We start from the raw sequence: 15,993 nt of genomic DNA on the forward strand, positions 1-15,993 counted from the left end.
CCAGGCCACATCACATACCTATTACATTAGAATGTCTGGGGGAAGGAAGCCAGGCATCAATATTTCTAAAGACCTCTAAGATTTTTAAACCATTGTCTTAGCTATTGGATTTAGCAGATACAGATTAGAAAATCTGTACTCAAAATGACCTATAAGGGGAGCCTGGGTAGCTCAGTCAGTTAAGCCTTGAATCTTTCTTTTTTTTTTTAAAGATTTTATTTATTTATTTGAGAGAGAGAGAGACACAGCAAGAGAGGGAACACAAGCAGGGACAGTGGGAGAGGGAGAAGCAGGCTTCCCTGCGGGGCTCGATCCCAGGACCCTGGGATCATGACCTGAGCCGAAGGCAGATGCTTAACGAATGAGCCACCCCGGCGCCCCAAGCCTCGAATCTTGATTTCAGCTCAGGTCATGATCTCAGAGTGGTGGGATCAAGCCCAGAGTCAGGATCCCTGCTCAGCATAGAATCTGCCTGTGTTTCTCTCCCTCTGCCCCAATACATCCCTGCTCCCGCTGACTCGCTCTCACTCTCTCTCAAAGAAATAAAATAAATAAATAGATAGATAGATAGATAGACCTCTAAGGGCCAGGACATAAACTATATCGGTATTGTTTTCAAATTTCCAGATATATCTTTCTCTATACATTTACTTTTTATTTTAATCCAGTAGGAAAATTTTTGTCAATTCATTTATTAAAGCTTCCTTAAGATGGCCTTTTTTGAAAGAATATAAGACAAAAACTGCTTCACGTTGAACACAACTAAGATCATGCCTTGCATCTAAAGTTCAAAGAAAAGTTCATCATTTCATTTGCACATTAATTTCTGTGATTAAATTTTGAGAAATATAATCATTGAGAAGCCAATACAAAAATTCAAAGTTCATGTTTTAGACATTTTTTAAAAGCAAATCCAAATATTCTGTTAATTCCAGAGAAATTTTGCTGAATTTAGAATAGCTACAATCTGGTTTAATTTTACAGTATGGTTTAAATTTTGCATTAACTCTCCAATTCTGACTTGATATCTAACTTCTCTGAAAGAAAATAATAATTTTGATATATTTTCCTCTAATCTTTACTAATTACAAAAGATGCTGATTATACGACCTGTTAGTGGCCCTTGGAGAAATCTAGTGATTCATACAGAAAAAAAATGTTTAATTTTGATTCTTTCAACACAGGCACACTGGTCAAACACAAAACATCAATTTTAACCATTCAACTTCAACTTGAACTTTATTCACTATGTAATACAATAAAATATGGCCATATGTATTTAAATATATAAAAGTCCCAAGTACCACAAACTACAACTCTGTAAGTTAACCCAAAAACGTGAAACATTTTTCAAAATCATACCAATGTTTACACATTTAATACCTGAAATATTTTTGCAAGGGTTTCAATATACAAAACCTCATTTCACTAGATCTTGCAGGACTCAAACTTCATGGCAGTTGGGCTACTGCACTTTCCTTTAATTTTTTTGTTTTAGAGGAGGAGGGGGGAAAGGGAGAGAGAGAATCTTAAGCAGGCTCCACACCCAGCATGGAACCCCACACGGAGCTCAATCTCACAACCCTGAGATCATGACCTGAGCCAAAATCAAGAGTCGGATGCTTAACCAACTGAGCCACCCAGGCACCCCTAGTGCACTTTCCTTTTAGAAGAATAAATATCACTACAACCAAAATTTTTAAAATTCATCCTTAATAAATTAAAGCATCTTAAGTACTGAAAGAATTATTTCCTAAATGTTCCTTTCTGTTCAAAAAAGTCCCATTTGTGGTTATCTTTAATAAAAGCTCAAAAAATACAATATAAACTAAAGCTAAACAGAAAACTTCAATTTCAACAAGCATATTTTTTAGTGTGACTTCTAAAGGAATCATAATGAAACACAAGGTCAAACAATAGGGTAATATCCTGATACAGAATGGACAAGTTGGACAGCTACTTTTGTATCTGAAAAGAACATGGTCTTGGTTAAGTTCCAAAACTCTGCTCATAATTTAATCCCACAAATCAATATCCATGCCACCTATGAACAAGAAGTAACATCTGTATCTGTACGTTAAATTCAGATGAGTACTCAAAGTATAAGCCAAAAGCCAAGTGTAGCACACTTTTAAAACACCAGTAGTTACCCACTCACGGGAACCAAGTTACAATATTTAAATAGTAAGAATTGTTTTTTTAATTTTTATGTAGAACAGAAAAGTTTTATAAAGATAAATGTTTGGTCAAGATGAGAGAAATCAGTTTATAAGTTTACTCAAGATGTTCAAAATAATAATAATAATAATAATAATAATAATAATAAAGATCAGCACAAAACAGAATGGAGAAACAATCAAAGACCATAATTTAAATCAGAAGTACTTCAACTTGATCTGTAGCTTAGAAGTAACTCAACCAGTAGAGACTTCACTGCCATTATTAGGGCCTACACAGCTCAGCAAGGCGCATTCATTACTTGGAAGCAAAAGGTACCACAACAAGGTTTAAAAAAATAATAATGCTTAGTATGAATTAGGCCTTTCAGGTGGAGACACTAGTCAGTAGGATAGTTTCACCTATAAAGGGCTCTGATCTATATGTATCTGAATTCTATTTTTAAACATTGGAATTGGCTTGTAGTATACAAAATGAAAGTCCTTTTACTAGACCATACTCATGGTACCTTAGTAAAAATTTAAAAAACAAAATTAATAAGCACATGAAGCAGTGCTCAGCATCATTTATCATTAGTAAAAGGTACTATCATGGTTATCATCACAAACACATACAATGTCAAGTGTTCTTTGAACATGGAAAAACTGAAACCCTCATACACTGCTGGTGGGAATGTAAAATGATACAGACATTTTGGAAAACAGTTTCTTAAAAGTTAAGCATAAAAGGAAAAAAAAAAAGTTAAGCAGAAGCATACCATATGACCCAGCAATCCACCTCCTTAAAATCTAGCTAAAAGAAATAAAAACACATGTCCATACACATGGTGAATTCACAAACGTAATATATCTGTACAAGGGAGTATTAGTCAGCAATAAAAAAGAACAAAATACTGATATATGCTACAACACAGGTAAACCTCAAAAAATTATGGTAAGTGGAAGAAGGTAGAACAAATAACTGAATACTGTATGATTCCACATGTATGAAATTTCCAAAGAAGAAAAACTTACAGACACAGAAAACATTATCAGTGGTTGGCTTCCCTGGGAGTAAGGACTGACTGCAAACATGCTCAAGGAAATTTTGGGGAGTTAATGAAAATGGATTGTGATAATGTTGGTTGTACAACTCTGTAAATTTACTGAAAATCAGTACATTGTATACTTACAAATGGGTGAATCCTATCGTATGGAAATTATAGAATAAAATAAAAAGAATAAAGAGAACTAATAAACCTAGTAAACAATGATACCTATGTTCAACACCTGCTGACCACTCTCAACTGCCAGACTTTTATTTCGGAGCTTATTCTAAGAGCAAATAAGAGACTGTAACACTGTCTTCTCAACTGCACTACATATGCAGCCTATATTTATCATTCAACCAACAATTAGCAAGGACTTACTACAAGCAAGATACTGTGTATTGCTCTCCTTTGCTAACTGACAGCCACCATTACATATAGAAGAAAAACCATACTCTAAATTCTCTTCTTTCTATAGCTGTTTTAAATAAAATGCAAAGGGAACAAGAAAAATCAAGTATTTGGGTTTATTAGAGAAAGAACAGAGTATTACAAACAATAAACATTTTTTTTTAAAGATTTTATTTATTTATTTGAGAGAGAGAGAATGAGAGAGAGCAAGCACATGAGAGGGGGGAGGGTCAGAGGGAGAAGCAGACTCCCTGCCGAGCAGGGAGCCCGATGCGGGACTCGATCCAGGGACTCCAGGATCATGACCTGAGCCGAAGGCAGTCGCTCAACCAACTGAGCCACCCAGGCGCCCCAAACAATAAACATTTTAAAGCTAAATGAAAATGCTCGTAATCAGAATGCTTGGTAATATCTGAAAATTTTTCAAAAACAGTCATTCATAGTGATTTATAATAACATTTTGATCCCTGATCAAAATTTCTCATGCCCTTTGGCTTTCTTTTAATTTTGTTAAGCAATACTGCCTTACTATTAGTAACAGCCAATATACCGTTTTAAAGAATTTCACCCTGTGAACAGACCCACCAGCATTTCATCTGCCCTTATTCATGAAGCACTATTTCAACGCAGGCATCACCTAGGTATATAAGAAGGAACTGGATATATTTAACCAGAAGAATAACCAGGGGGTAAGGGGAACAGATGAAACTCAATAAATGATAAAGGCTGTGCAGCCCACACAGTGTCTTTATTTCACCTGAAACACTGAATAAAATAAGCTTAAATCCTTTCCAAAACAAATTGTTTCACCACAATCCAGAAAATGTCCAAATCATTATTCACTTTTCCTACTTGACCTCCAATTAAATCTATCACTCAAACCTATCCTCTTTGCATATACAGAGGTTTACTTATCTTCCTTCCTATAAATAGATAAGAAATAGGTGACAGGAACATACACCAAAATGTTTATTTGGGGACTACTTTAATATCTCTTTAAGCAGGGATATATTTCTACAGATTACTCCTGTTACTTAAAAAAGAATTACTTGTTAGTTCATTCAACAAATATTTACAGGACACAACAACAGAAGACAAAAAAAGACACATGTCCTAAAAGAGCTTATATTCTATTCATTAAATAAACTCAAAAACCAAGAAGTACATAAAAAGACAACACTTAGTGTATTAAGCATTCCTCATCATAATCATACAGGTAATTAAGATAATGCCAAGCCTGTTCTGCTCTGTTTCCATCTAAAGTATTACTGGAGGAGGTTCTGATATTCATTTCCATGGCATATAAAACCCTAATAAAAAAGTGTTAGAAATTAGTTCCAAGTCCATAATCTCTTGAAAATAAAGAAAAGTTTGGGGCACCTGGGTGTTTTAGCCAGTGGAGCGCCCAACTCTTCATTTCAGCTCAGGTCATGATCTAAGGGTCGTGAGATGGAGCCCCACGTTGGGCTCTGTGCTTAGCAGAGTCTGCTTCTCTCCCTCTCCTTCTGCCCCTCCCCACATGCTGTCTCCGGCTCTCTCTCTCTCTCTCTCCAATAAATAAATAAATAAATAAACCTTTAAAAAAAGAAAAAAAGAAAGAAAATTTCTATCAGTTGCTTTATAGCTAAAAAGTCTAAACTCTTAGAGAATAAGGGAAATCAGATATTGAATAATAAGTAATCAATTAACTATAACAAAAGAAATTTATAAAGCATTTTACATAGCTCAACAAACAATTCATACCTTACCAAAATGGAGCATCAAACCATAAGATCATTCTTGGAATTATATAAACCCTCCCCCAAAGTATTATCAAAGATGAACCAAAAATGAATCTCAAAATTTCCTTTTTGTCATACTCACAGACACACACAGAGAAGGAGAGAGAGGGAAGGAGGGAGGGAGGGAGGGGGAGAGCGAGAGAGAAAATGAAAGAGGGAGAGAATAAGAAAGAGAATGAAAGAAACAGAGCAAGGGTGCAAGAGAGGAAGCGAGAAATGCTAACTATTGTGATCCAAATGCTTTCTAAAAAGATGAGTGAGGGTCATCTGGGACTGCCAGTTGCAGAATTTACAAGTATATCTCCATAATTCAATCATATTTTAAAGAAAAAAAAAGTACAGATGAGAGTAAATAATAACTACAATCAAGGATAAAGAAGAGACAGCTTTAGTAGAGACCCCAATACCACCATGATTTCACATTAATTTAAATATTAAGTTCTATATAATAGACTAACCTGCCAATGGAAAATATTACTTTTTTTTTTCTCAAAAGCCATAAGTTGCCCTGAGTCACCAACATTCTCTTCACCAGTAACCCTGATCACTAACAGCTTTTATATATATGTATGTATATGTGTGTGTGTGTGTGTGTGTGTATATTTGAATGTTAGCACAGAACAGGATTTTATTTTTAAGTAGGCTACACACCCAGTGTGGACCCAACATAGGGCTCGAACTCATGACCCTGATGAGCTGAGATCAAGAATCAGACACTTAACTGATTGAGCGACCCTCAGAAGGGCGGTATAGTTGTAGAATAGTATTTCCATAAAAAAACTCAAAACGCCCAAATGAAGATCAAATCTATAATCATTACCCTCTTTCCTCCCACAAGTACCACTCTCCAAATACGAAGTTGTAAGACAAGAATACAGAGATATAAACAAAGGCTTCCAATTATTATTTTGGGTACTCTAATATTTATGACAAACTTCCTGATAAAATCTTCGTACCTCTACTTCATAGTTTCCATCAGAATTCCAAATGGAATAAAAGTAACATTAAAGATAACATTAAAAATAAAATCATTAGAGTACTAAAACAAAATTCAGGTATATGATATCATAATTTTGGTAACAATGTCCTAAGCATGACGTCTAAGCCAGAAATCACTCTACAGTAAGAAGGCTGATAAATCTGACTATACAAAAGCTTCTATTATTCATTAAGTGTAAAAGAAAATGACAAAGCACATGTACAATGTAGTTCTACTTTTTTTCTATTTTAATTTTTCAGACAGATATTTATACCAAAATGTTAATTTAATTCTATGTGGGGAGACTATGTATGTCACTTGCATTTATACCTTTATTTCCTAAGTTTTCTACAATAAGAACATATTATTTTTATAATTACAAAAATGTATAGCTTTCTTCCCTTCAAAAACGAAATCTAGGTTTTTCAACCACAGTTGCCTGCCATTTCCTTCAGGTGAAAAGATAAAAGTATAAAATAAATCAATAAATTTTGAATAGAACATGATTAAACAACAGAACCATAACTATCAATTAAATGTAGTTACTAGGTGGTAGATAGACAAATAAAAAATCCACCTATCAGAAAATTCATTTTTAACAAAGGCACCAAAGCAATCCAATGAGAAAAGAAAAATATTTTTAAAAAATTGGTGCTGGGGCGCCTGGGTGGCTCAGTCGTTGAGTGTCTGCCTTCGGCTCAGGTCATGATCCCAGGGTCCTGGGATCGAGCTCCGTGTCGGGCTCCCTGCTCGGCGGGAGGCCTGCTTCTCCCTCTCCCGCTCCCCCTGCTTGTGTTCCCTCGCTTGCTGTGTCTCTCTCTCTCTGTCAAACAAATAAATAAAATCTTTAAAAAAAAAAAAAAATTGGTGCTGGTGACTATAGTTAACAATACTGTATTGTATATTTGAAAGTTGCTAAAAGAGTAAATCTTAAATATTCTCACACTAAGTACAATAGCAACAAACCACACGGTAATTATGTGAGGTGAAGGATGTGTTAACTAATGGTTACCGTGGTAAGCAATTGGCAATATATACGTGTATCATCTGTATACCTTAAACTTATATAATGTTATGTGTCAGTTATGTGTAAAGCTGGAAGAAAATGGTGGATAGTCTGGATAACTGGATATGGGAAATATGAGGGGGGATATGAACCTTGACCCCAACTCACACCACACACTAAAACTGGCTTCACATCTATCCTAGACCTAAACATAAGAGTTAAACCATAAAATTTCTAGAAAAAAGCAAAAGAGAATTATCTTTGTAACATGGGGAAAGGCAAGTCTCTTAGGCAGAAAAAGCAATAACCATAAAAAATTTTTGATTAAAAAAAAACATGCCACAGACTGGAAGACATTTGCAAAACATATACTTGACAAAGAAATGTATATAGGATAAAGAACTTGTGTAAGTTAATAATAAAAATAAGGGAAAAAAAGACCGAAATTTTTTTAAATGAGCAAAAATGTGAACAAATGTTTCACAAAGGAAGATACACAAATGGCCAGTAAGTGCCTGAAAAAGTTATTATCATTAGTTATCAAAAAAATGCAAATTAAATTCACAATGAGATACCACTACCACCCACAGAATGGCTAAAATTTAAAAGACTCAGCGTTGGGGAGGAACTGGAACTCTCATTCACCGCTGTGGGAGTGTAAAATTACATCACCACTTTGGAAAAAGATCTGGTAGCCTCTCTCTCTCTCTCCCTCTCTCTCTTAAGATTTTATTCTTAAGTAATCTCTACACCCAACATGGGGCCTGAACTCACAACCCCAAGATCAAGAGTCACATGCTCCACTGAGAGTCAGCCAGGTGCCCCAATCTGGCAGTTTCTTAAAAATTAAACATACTTCTATCTTATGACCTAGCAATTCCACTACTAGGTATTTACGCCCAAAAGAAATTAAAACATGTCCTCACAAAGACTTAATACAAGATTGTTCTTAGCAAGCTTTATTAAAAGCCAAAGTATGTAATATATAATAGCCAAAAACTCAAAACAGACCAGGTATCCATTAACAGGAGATGGCTAAGACTATGGTTTCACATATATCAGAATACTGCTCAGTCATAAGAAAGGAACAAGCTGCTGATACACACAAAAACATGGATGAATCTCAAAAACTATGCTGAGCTTTAAATAAGCCAGATATAAAAGAGTACACACTATATAGGATTCCATTTATATGACGTTCTAGAAGAAGCTAAAGTAATCTTCAGTACAAAAAAAAAATCAGAAGAGTGATAGAATCTAAGGGAATGGGGTGTGGAATTAGCTGAAAAGACATATAAGGAAGATTTCTGGGTTGGTAATAATGTTCTGTATCTTGATAAGGATTTGCATTACACAGGTGTGTGCATTTGTCAAAACTCATCAATAGTACACTTAAGATTTGTGCATTTCATTGTATGTAAACTTAATCTTTAAAAAGCCTAAATAAAAAAATAAAATAAAATAAAAAGCCTAAACAAATACTGAATTCTACTTAATGAAATGCATGCTGAAGTGTTTAAAGGCGAAGCATACCAATAGCTACAACTTACTTTAAATGAATCAAAAACAAAAAGATGTAGTGATAGATAAAGGGAGGGATAGATGTAATAAAGCAAATACAGCAAACTATTAATTAGATGGTGAGTATACAGATGTTCAGCATCAATTCTTTCAACTTTACCGTACTTTGAAATTTTCCATAATAAAATGTTGGGGAAGGGCACCTGGGTGGCTCAGCGGGTTAAGCATCCAATTCTCGGTTTCAGCTGAGGGTCCTGTGCTCAGCAGGGAGTCTGCTTGAGATTCTTTTTCCCTCTCCCTCTGCCCCTCCCCCCTGCACTTGCTCACTTGATCGCTTGCTCTCACGCTCTCTCAAATAAATAAATCTTAAAAAAAATGTTGGGGGAAAACTTAAACTCTACCCATTACCTTGCTAAGTTGAACACAGCTATCTTAAAACCCAACAATTCCACTCCTAAATATATACCCTAGCCTACAGATACTTCACATGGGCTCCAGTAATGTTCACAGCAATTCTATCCATAATAGCAGAAAAGAAAAACAATCTAAATATCCATTAAATAGATTGGAGCAATATACTACGGTTTATGGTAGCAATGAAAACGAAACCACAACGTAGGTGCATCTTAGAAATTTAACTTTGACTGAAAAAAAGCAAGTCATAAAAGAATATAGTATAGAATACAAATTTTAACCTTTTTAAAGTTAAAAAAGTAAGTAAAACTAAACAGTACTGTTTAGGGATACAAATGTGATAATCTATAAAATAAAGCAAGGGAATAATAAAAAAAAAATTTCAGGGCATGCACCAGGGTGGCTCAGGCAGTTGAGTGTCCGAATCTTGATTTCAGCTTGGATCATGATCTCAGGGTCATGAGATCAAGGCCCACATTGGGCTCTGTGCTCACCAGGGAGTCTGCTTGAGACTCTCTCTCCCTCTCCCTCTGCCCTTCCCCCTGCTCATGCATGCTCAATCTCTCTCAAATAAGTAAATTAATCTTTAAAAAAAATTTCAGGGTAACAGGAGAAAACGCATGAAGACTGATCAAGCAGCAGCAAACACATGGTAACTTCAACAGGCTAGTGTTCTGTTCATTAAACTGGGCGGTGATTTCATGAATTTTTTTATGCTTCATAATTCATATTTGCATGCTATCTTCCCTTAATGTTTAGAATATTTCAGAATTCAAAATGAGAAAAGAAGACTACTGGATCAGGACTCAACCAAAACAACAACTTAGGTTTCAAGATAATTATTCACAGACGAACCATGAGAGACTATGGACTCTGAGAAACAAACTGAGGGTTCTAGAGAGGGCGGGGGTGGGGGGATGGGTTAGCCTGGTGATGGGTATTAAAGAGGGCACGTACTGAATGGAGCACTGGCTGTTATATGCAAACAATGAATCATGAAACACTACATCAAAAACTAATGATGTAATGTATGGTGATTAACATAATAAAATAAAATTTTAAAAAAAGAAAAAAAGATAATTATTCACTATTTCTTTATAACTACAGCATTTGAGATGTATGTAAGTCTACACTGGCCTTACGTTAGGACAAGATGTTTCCGAATTCAGAATTTTCTGGATTTTAGAATGGTAATAAAGTACATATACCATATACAGTACATTCCTGAAAACCCTCTTACAAGTCCCCTGTAGCACCCTGAAATCAAACACATTAATATTTCTCCAAGGAAAGCTATTCCAATTATACCAGGAGGGACAAATTGATTATAAATATTCTAACATCAAATCAGGTCAGATGTTACGATCAAGTAAATTTTACCAAAAATTTGGTTTTCTGAGTTCTTTACGTAGCAAAATTGTGGGTTAGGGGCTGTGGATCTGTACTTTGAAGAGGTTCAACTTCACCTAAACTGTAAATTCCATACATTACACTTTTTAAAACCTCTCTAGCTAATTCATTGTCTTTAATGATCATCAAAATCCAAGTTTTAAAGAAAAGTAATCCCGGGCGCCTGGGTGGCTCAGTTGGTTAAGCGACTGCCTTCGGCTCAGGTCATGATCCCGGAGTCCTGGGATCGAGTCCCACCCACATCGGGCTCCCGGCTCGGCAGGGAGCCTGCTTCTCCCTCTGACCCTCTCCGCTCTCATGCTGTTTCTCTCTCTCTCTCAAGTAAATAAATAAATAAAATCTTTAAAAAAATAAAAAATAAACTAAAGTAATCCCACTTACACTATAAATGCCCAACTTTTATTTCACAAAAAAAATGTATAAAACAATTTTTCAATTTTTATTCTATTTCACTTTTATATCTTTATAATATTCATGCTTATTATACAGTGGGAAAAAAATACACATAAAAGTTTACTTTAATTAGGCAGATAACCAGTATCAAACTGAAATCTAAGCGATAAGAAATATGTGATAAGAAATATTTTCATACAGTTTACTGGTATAATGAAATCAATCAAATAAAGCATTTTGTATTCTAAGTCACTGAAATTCATAAATAAAATTTTAATCACCTTTCCCCATCAACACCAGTCTTAAGTAACAGTTTACCTAAGCCTGAATCCCAAGTTATTATAACCATTTACTCTTTTAGTAAAACATATCAAAACCCAAAAGCACACATCTTTAGAAAGATATTTAGAAAGGTCTTCGGGGCACCTGGCTGATTCAGTCAGTAAAGCATGCAACTCTTGATCCCGAGACTGTGGGTTCAAACCCCATGTTGGGTGTAGATATTACTTAAAAAGTAAAATCTTAAAGAAAGAAAGAAAGAAAAAGACATCTCTCCAGCACAATTCTTTTTACCATATTATTTGGGAAAGCAGTATGAGAAGCGGAGTCTTGACAACAAAACATGGGTGTTTACCAAAAAGTTTCAAGCACTGCAAAAGCATACTATTGAAGTCCCTGCCCTCCAAAAAAAGTATTACAGAAACAAACCTCCCTCAAAACTCTATTTTTGGGGAGCCTGGGTAGCACAGTCGATTAAGCGTCCCACTCTTGGTTTTGGCTCAAGTTGTGATCTAAGGGTCTCAAGATCGAGCCCCAGTCAGGCTCTGTGCTCCATGGAGAGTCTGCTTCGGATTCTCTCTCCTCTCCCTCTGTCCCTCTCCTGCCACCCTGCTCCCCCACTCCAACCATATGCTCTCTCCCTCTAATAAATAAAATCTTTAAAAAAAAAAAAAACTCCATTTTTTTTTTTTAAGATTTTATTTATTTGAGAGAGAGAGAGAATGAGTGAGAGAGTGCACATGAGAGAGGGGAGGGTCAGAGGGAGAAGCAGACTCCCCGCCGAGCAGGGAGCCCGATGTGGGACTCGATCCCAGGACTCCAGGATCATGACCTGAGCCGAAGGCAGTCGCTTAACCAACTGAGCCACCCAGGCATCCCAAAACCCCTCTATTTTTAAATAATATCAAGCAGCCCACAATCTGTAACCACAAAAGGGATACACTCTCTCCAGATTAATTTAAGGACCTACGTAAAGCAAGGAGCATCTGCACAGAAAAAAAGATAATTTAGTGTTTTAACACTAACACAGTCTTAGAATCCAGCTTTACCTATGCTTGATGACCGCTAGCACTTTTATGATAGCAAATTCAAATTATAATGTTACATATTCAAAATTATATAGCAAGAAATGGTTGCTAATAAAACCATTTTCCTTTTCAAAGGAAACTTAAAGCAATTAACTATGCTAACTGTACACAGAAGGGAGCTAAATGTAATGAGCCCTACTATGTACCAAGCACTGAGCTAAGCACTTTGCAGGTAATCTCACCTAACGTTTTTTCCTACAAAGAGAGTTTTATCTTCTAATAATAATTATACAGTAACTTCTGGTATATTTCATCTTCATACTTTTGTCATTTTAGTATACAATTTTAAATGGGACTTTCTGAGCTCCTAAGTGAAGTAACTAAGACTCATGGCTGTGTTTTTATTTGACTATATTAAGTTTTCTCTGTTAAGGAAAAAATATTATTTTCTATAGTAAAACCAAAAGAAATGCCATATGCAGTAAAACAATAATTAACTGTGATGTGCAGGCTAAATCGTAAGGAATCAAATCTTTAAGATGATACCAGCCATTATTTCATTAGTTATTTCAGGAAATGTTTTTATAATATTCCTGTAAAGATTAATTCATGGAGTTTCTGCTTGGAAAGATAAAAAAACTTCTGGAAATGGATAGTGGTGATGGTTACACAACAGCGTGAATGTAATTAATGCCACTGAACTGTACATTTAAAAAATGGTTAAAATGGTAAACTTTACATAAATGTTACCACAAAAAAGACTCATTCTACTATTTTGTACAATACACATAATTTAAAACTAACTTACTGTAACAGTTCTAAAAATGTTTTCAGCTTCTCAATTTGCAATAGAAGCACGGCAACCTTGCTGAAAAGAAAAGAGTAAGGGACAATTTTGGCCTGGTAAGATTTACTTCAACTCAGAATCATAATATTTAATCAACTAAAAACAGCAATAGCAAAATCTGTCCAATCAGCAGCATCTAATGTCAACTCTCATACCAACAATACATCACCTTAACAAAAGCATAAAGTGTCTTGGCTGCATTGAGCATTCAATAAATGAATGGACCAAACTGTTTACTAAAACATGTAATGTTTCACTGTTAAAAACAGCCTTCATTTTAAAAATTTAGAAAATAACAAAACAGAATGTATGAACATATTACAGGTATAATTAGCTTAGGATATTCCGATATCCTGAATAAAATAACCAGAATTGTAATTAACATCAGTAAAGACCCAAGAGATGAAAGTGCAGTAAAAAAGTGCAGTAAAAAATTTCTATCTGGGATTGAATATGAACCTGATGAATACTTGCAGTACTATTTTTAAATGAACTTTCTGGCCTTGGGTCAAAGTTTTGCTAGCAAAATACCAAAGTGAAAATGTTGGGAGTGAAGCCCAGAGTCTCGGCTTTGGCCTAGGAAAAGTTATGCCCTTCATGCAACCAGTCCTACACCCAACTGAAGACTGCTAAAGAGGGACCAGGTGTCACGATGCCATCAAAACACATAAACAACACACTAATGCGAAAATCAGTAAAGACAACGTCAAAGACATCTGACAGAATACAGTACATCACTACATTCTGCTCATTGTACAGAAGACACACTCTTCAGTCAGTTCCTGCACTTTGGCCAAACAGCACTGAGTCACTCTGCAAATGATTCCAGAAACCTCAAAGGATAACCAATGACTTCTGAAGAAAAGTCAGTTAATCACTGGAAAGGGAAGAGACACAGCTTTTCTCAGCATACAGTCACTAGGTTTCTCCCAGCAGGGAGTAGAACTGAACAGGAGTTCTGGTATCTAAAGGGGCCAAGGATCACCCACACAAATTCTCGTCCTCCCGAGTTAATTTAATATCCAGAGCATCTTTTTCACTTTCTTCTTCTCCCGGGGGAAAAATGTGCACCCCCTTTTCCCATAAATCCATCTCTACTATACACTAATCAAACTGTGAAATACAATCGCCTATCCTAACAAAAATAAATAAGCAAGCATTCTACGGTGCATTTCTAATTTGTAAAACATATTCATTTCTTAATCAAGAGCCAACTAACTAGCAGCCTTTACGTGGTTATTAATTTGTATTTCAGACTGCCTTAAGAAAGAGGTACAATGAAAAAGAGAGATTTATTCTCTCGACAATTCAGACTGATTCTTTGGCTCCGGCTCTTTGTCATCCACCCCAAGTGGGTACTCCCAACAGGGAGAGCATCAGGTTTCCCTGCTTCGACCCACGTCCCCACGCAGCACGCCACTCTTTCACACTGGCTAGCCTGATGAATATAAGACAGCAAATCCTGCTCCCTAGCTCCCCAAAGCGAGAGGAGAAGCGGGAAGGAGAAGAGGGGTGTTTCCTCGCAGGGCTCCAAGAAAGAGGCAGCCGGGGATGACACCGGCTCCAGGAGGCAGAAGGGGAAGAAGAATCAAAAGTGGGTCTCTACTGCTGGAACTTGGTCGCAGAAGTCTCTGGCCTCCGACCCGGGCCCGGCTGCCGGAAGCGGGGCGGGGTGGGGCGAGACCTCCCTCCCACGGATGGGTGGGCACAGAGGGGGATCTGAGGAAGGCGCTACTAGAGCGGGGAGGGCGCCCGGGCCCCGGCCACCTACCAACAAGCTCTCCACGTTGATGGGTGAGCGAGGGTCTCGGATCAGCGCCTCCAGCTTCCTCTGGCGGCTCGCGCCCGCCCCGTCCCCCGGCACGGCCTCGGGGGCGCCGGGCATTTTCCCCGTCGCCGGGGGCCGGCTCATGCCGCCGCCGCCCGGCCCCGCACTCCCGCTCCCCGAGCTCTGGCCCGGGCGCCTCAGGGCCTAGCGCCGCCCCCGAACCGCCGGCTCCGGGCGGGGCTCCGCCAGGGCCCACCGCCCGCCTCTGGCTCCGGCTTCGGCTCTCAGCGCCGGTCCGGGGCCTCGGGTTATCCAGGGGGCCGCCCGGCCCGGCCGGGAGCGGCGAAAAGCAGACGGCGTCCCCGCCCCTCAGTCAGATTCGCGCCGCCCGGTCCGCTCGTCCGCCGCGAGCTCCCTCAGGACTCCGAGGGCGGGAGCGGGGAAGCGGCGCGGCCACCGCCGGGCTGGACCGTCCCGCCCTCTGGCGCTCCGGGAAGCTGAAGCCCGGGCTCAGACAACTACGGCCGCCGCCAGCCCGCCCCCATGCTCGCCGGGGCAGCCTCGGTCCCACAAGCCCGCTCCCCTCACACACTCCCGCGCGGATCCCGTCTCCGGCCGCGCGCAGCCGCTACCCACAAGCCCCTCGGGCCGCGGCCGCCGGCGCGCGCCCCCGCTTGCCCCGCCCCCCCCCCCCGCGCGCCACCGCCCCCGCCCGCCGGCCTCCGCCTTCTGTCGGCCCTTCGCCTCCATTTTTTCGTTTCTTCCTGTCGGTCCCCCTTCGTGTTTCTCCTTTTGGATCCTCCTTCCTTCCCCGCTTCCTCCTCCCCCTCTTCGAGTTCTCCGAGGGTAAATGGCCGGGCGCGCGGTGACCGCCTCGCTTGACCCGCCGAGCTCCAGCTGGGGGGAGGGGAGAGCGCGCCCGGGGCTGGGGTCTTTCCGCGGCCCCGCTCC

The 15,993-nt window shown here is 38.7% G+C and overlaps 1 protein-coding gene across 1 annotated transcript in view; it reads right to left on the reverse strand.

The window, feature by feature from the left end:
- ROCK2 (Rho associated coiled-coil containing protein kinase 2) overlaps positions 1-15,186 on the reverse strand; it is a 139,416-nt gene extending 124,230 nt beyond the window's left edge. The window contains exon 1 of the mRNA XM_044918870.1: positions 15,046-15,186. Within this exon, the coding sequence (XP_044774805.1) occupies positions 15,046-15,186 (141 nt within the window). The remainder of the gene's footprint in view (positions 1-15,045) is intronic.
- Positions 15,187-15,993: the final 807 nt, after the last annotated feature.

Source organism: Neomonachus schauinslandi, chromosome 10, assembly GCF_002201575.2.
Source record: "Neomonachus schauinslandi chromosome 10, ASM220157v2, whole genome shotgun sequence".
NCBI lineage: Eukaryota > Metazoa > Chordata > Mammalia > Carnivora > Phocidae > Neomonachus > Neomonachus schauinslandi.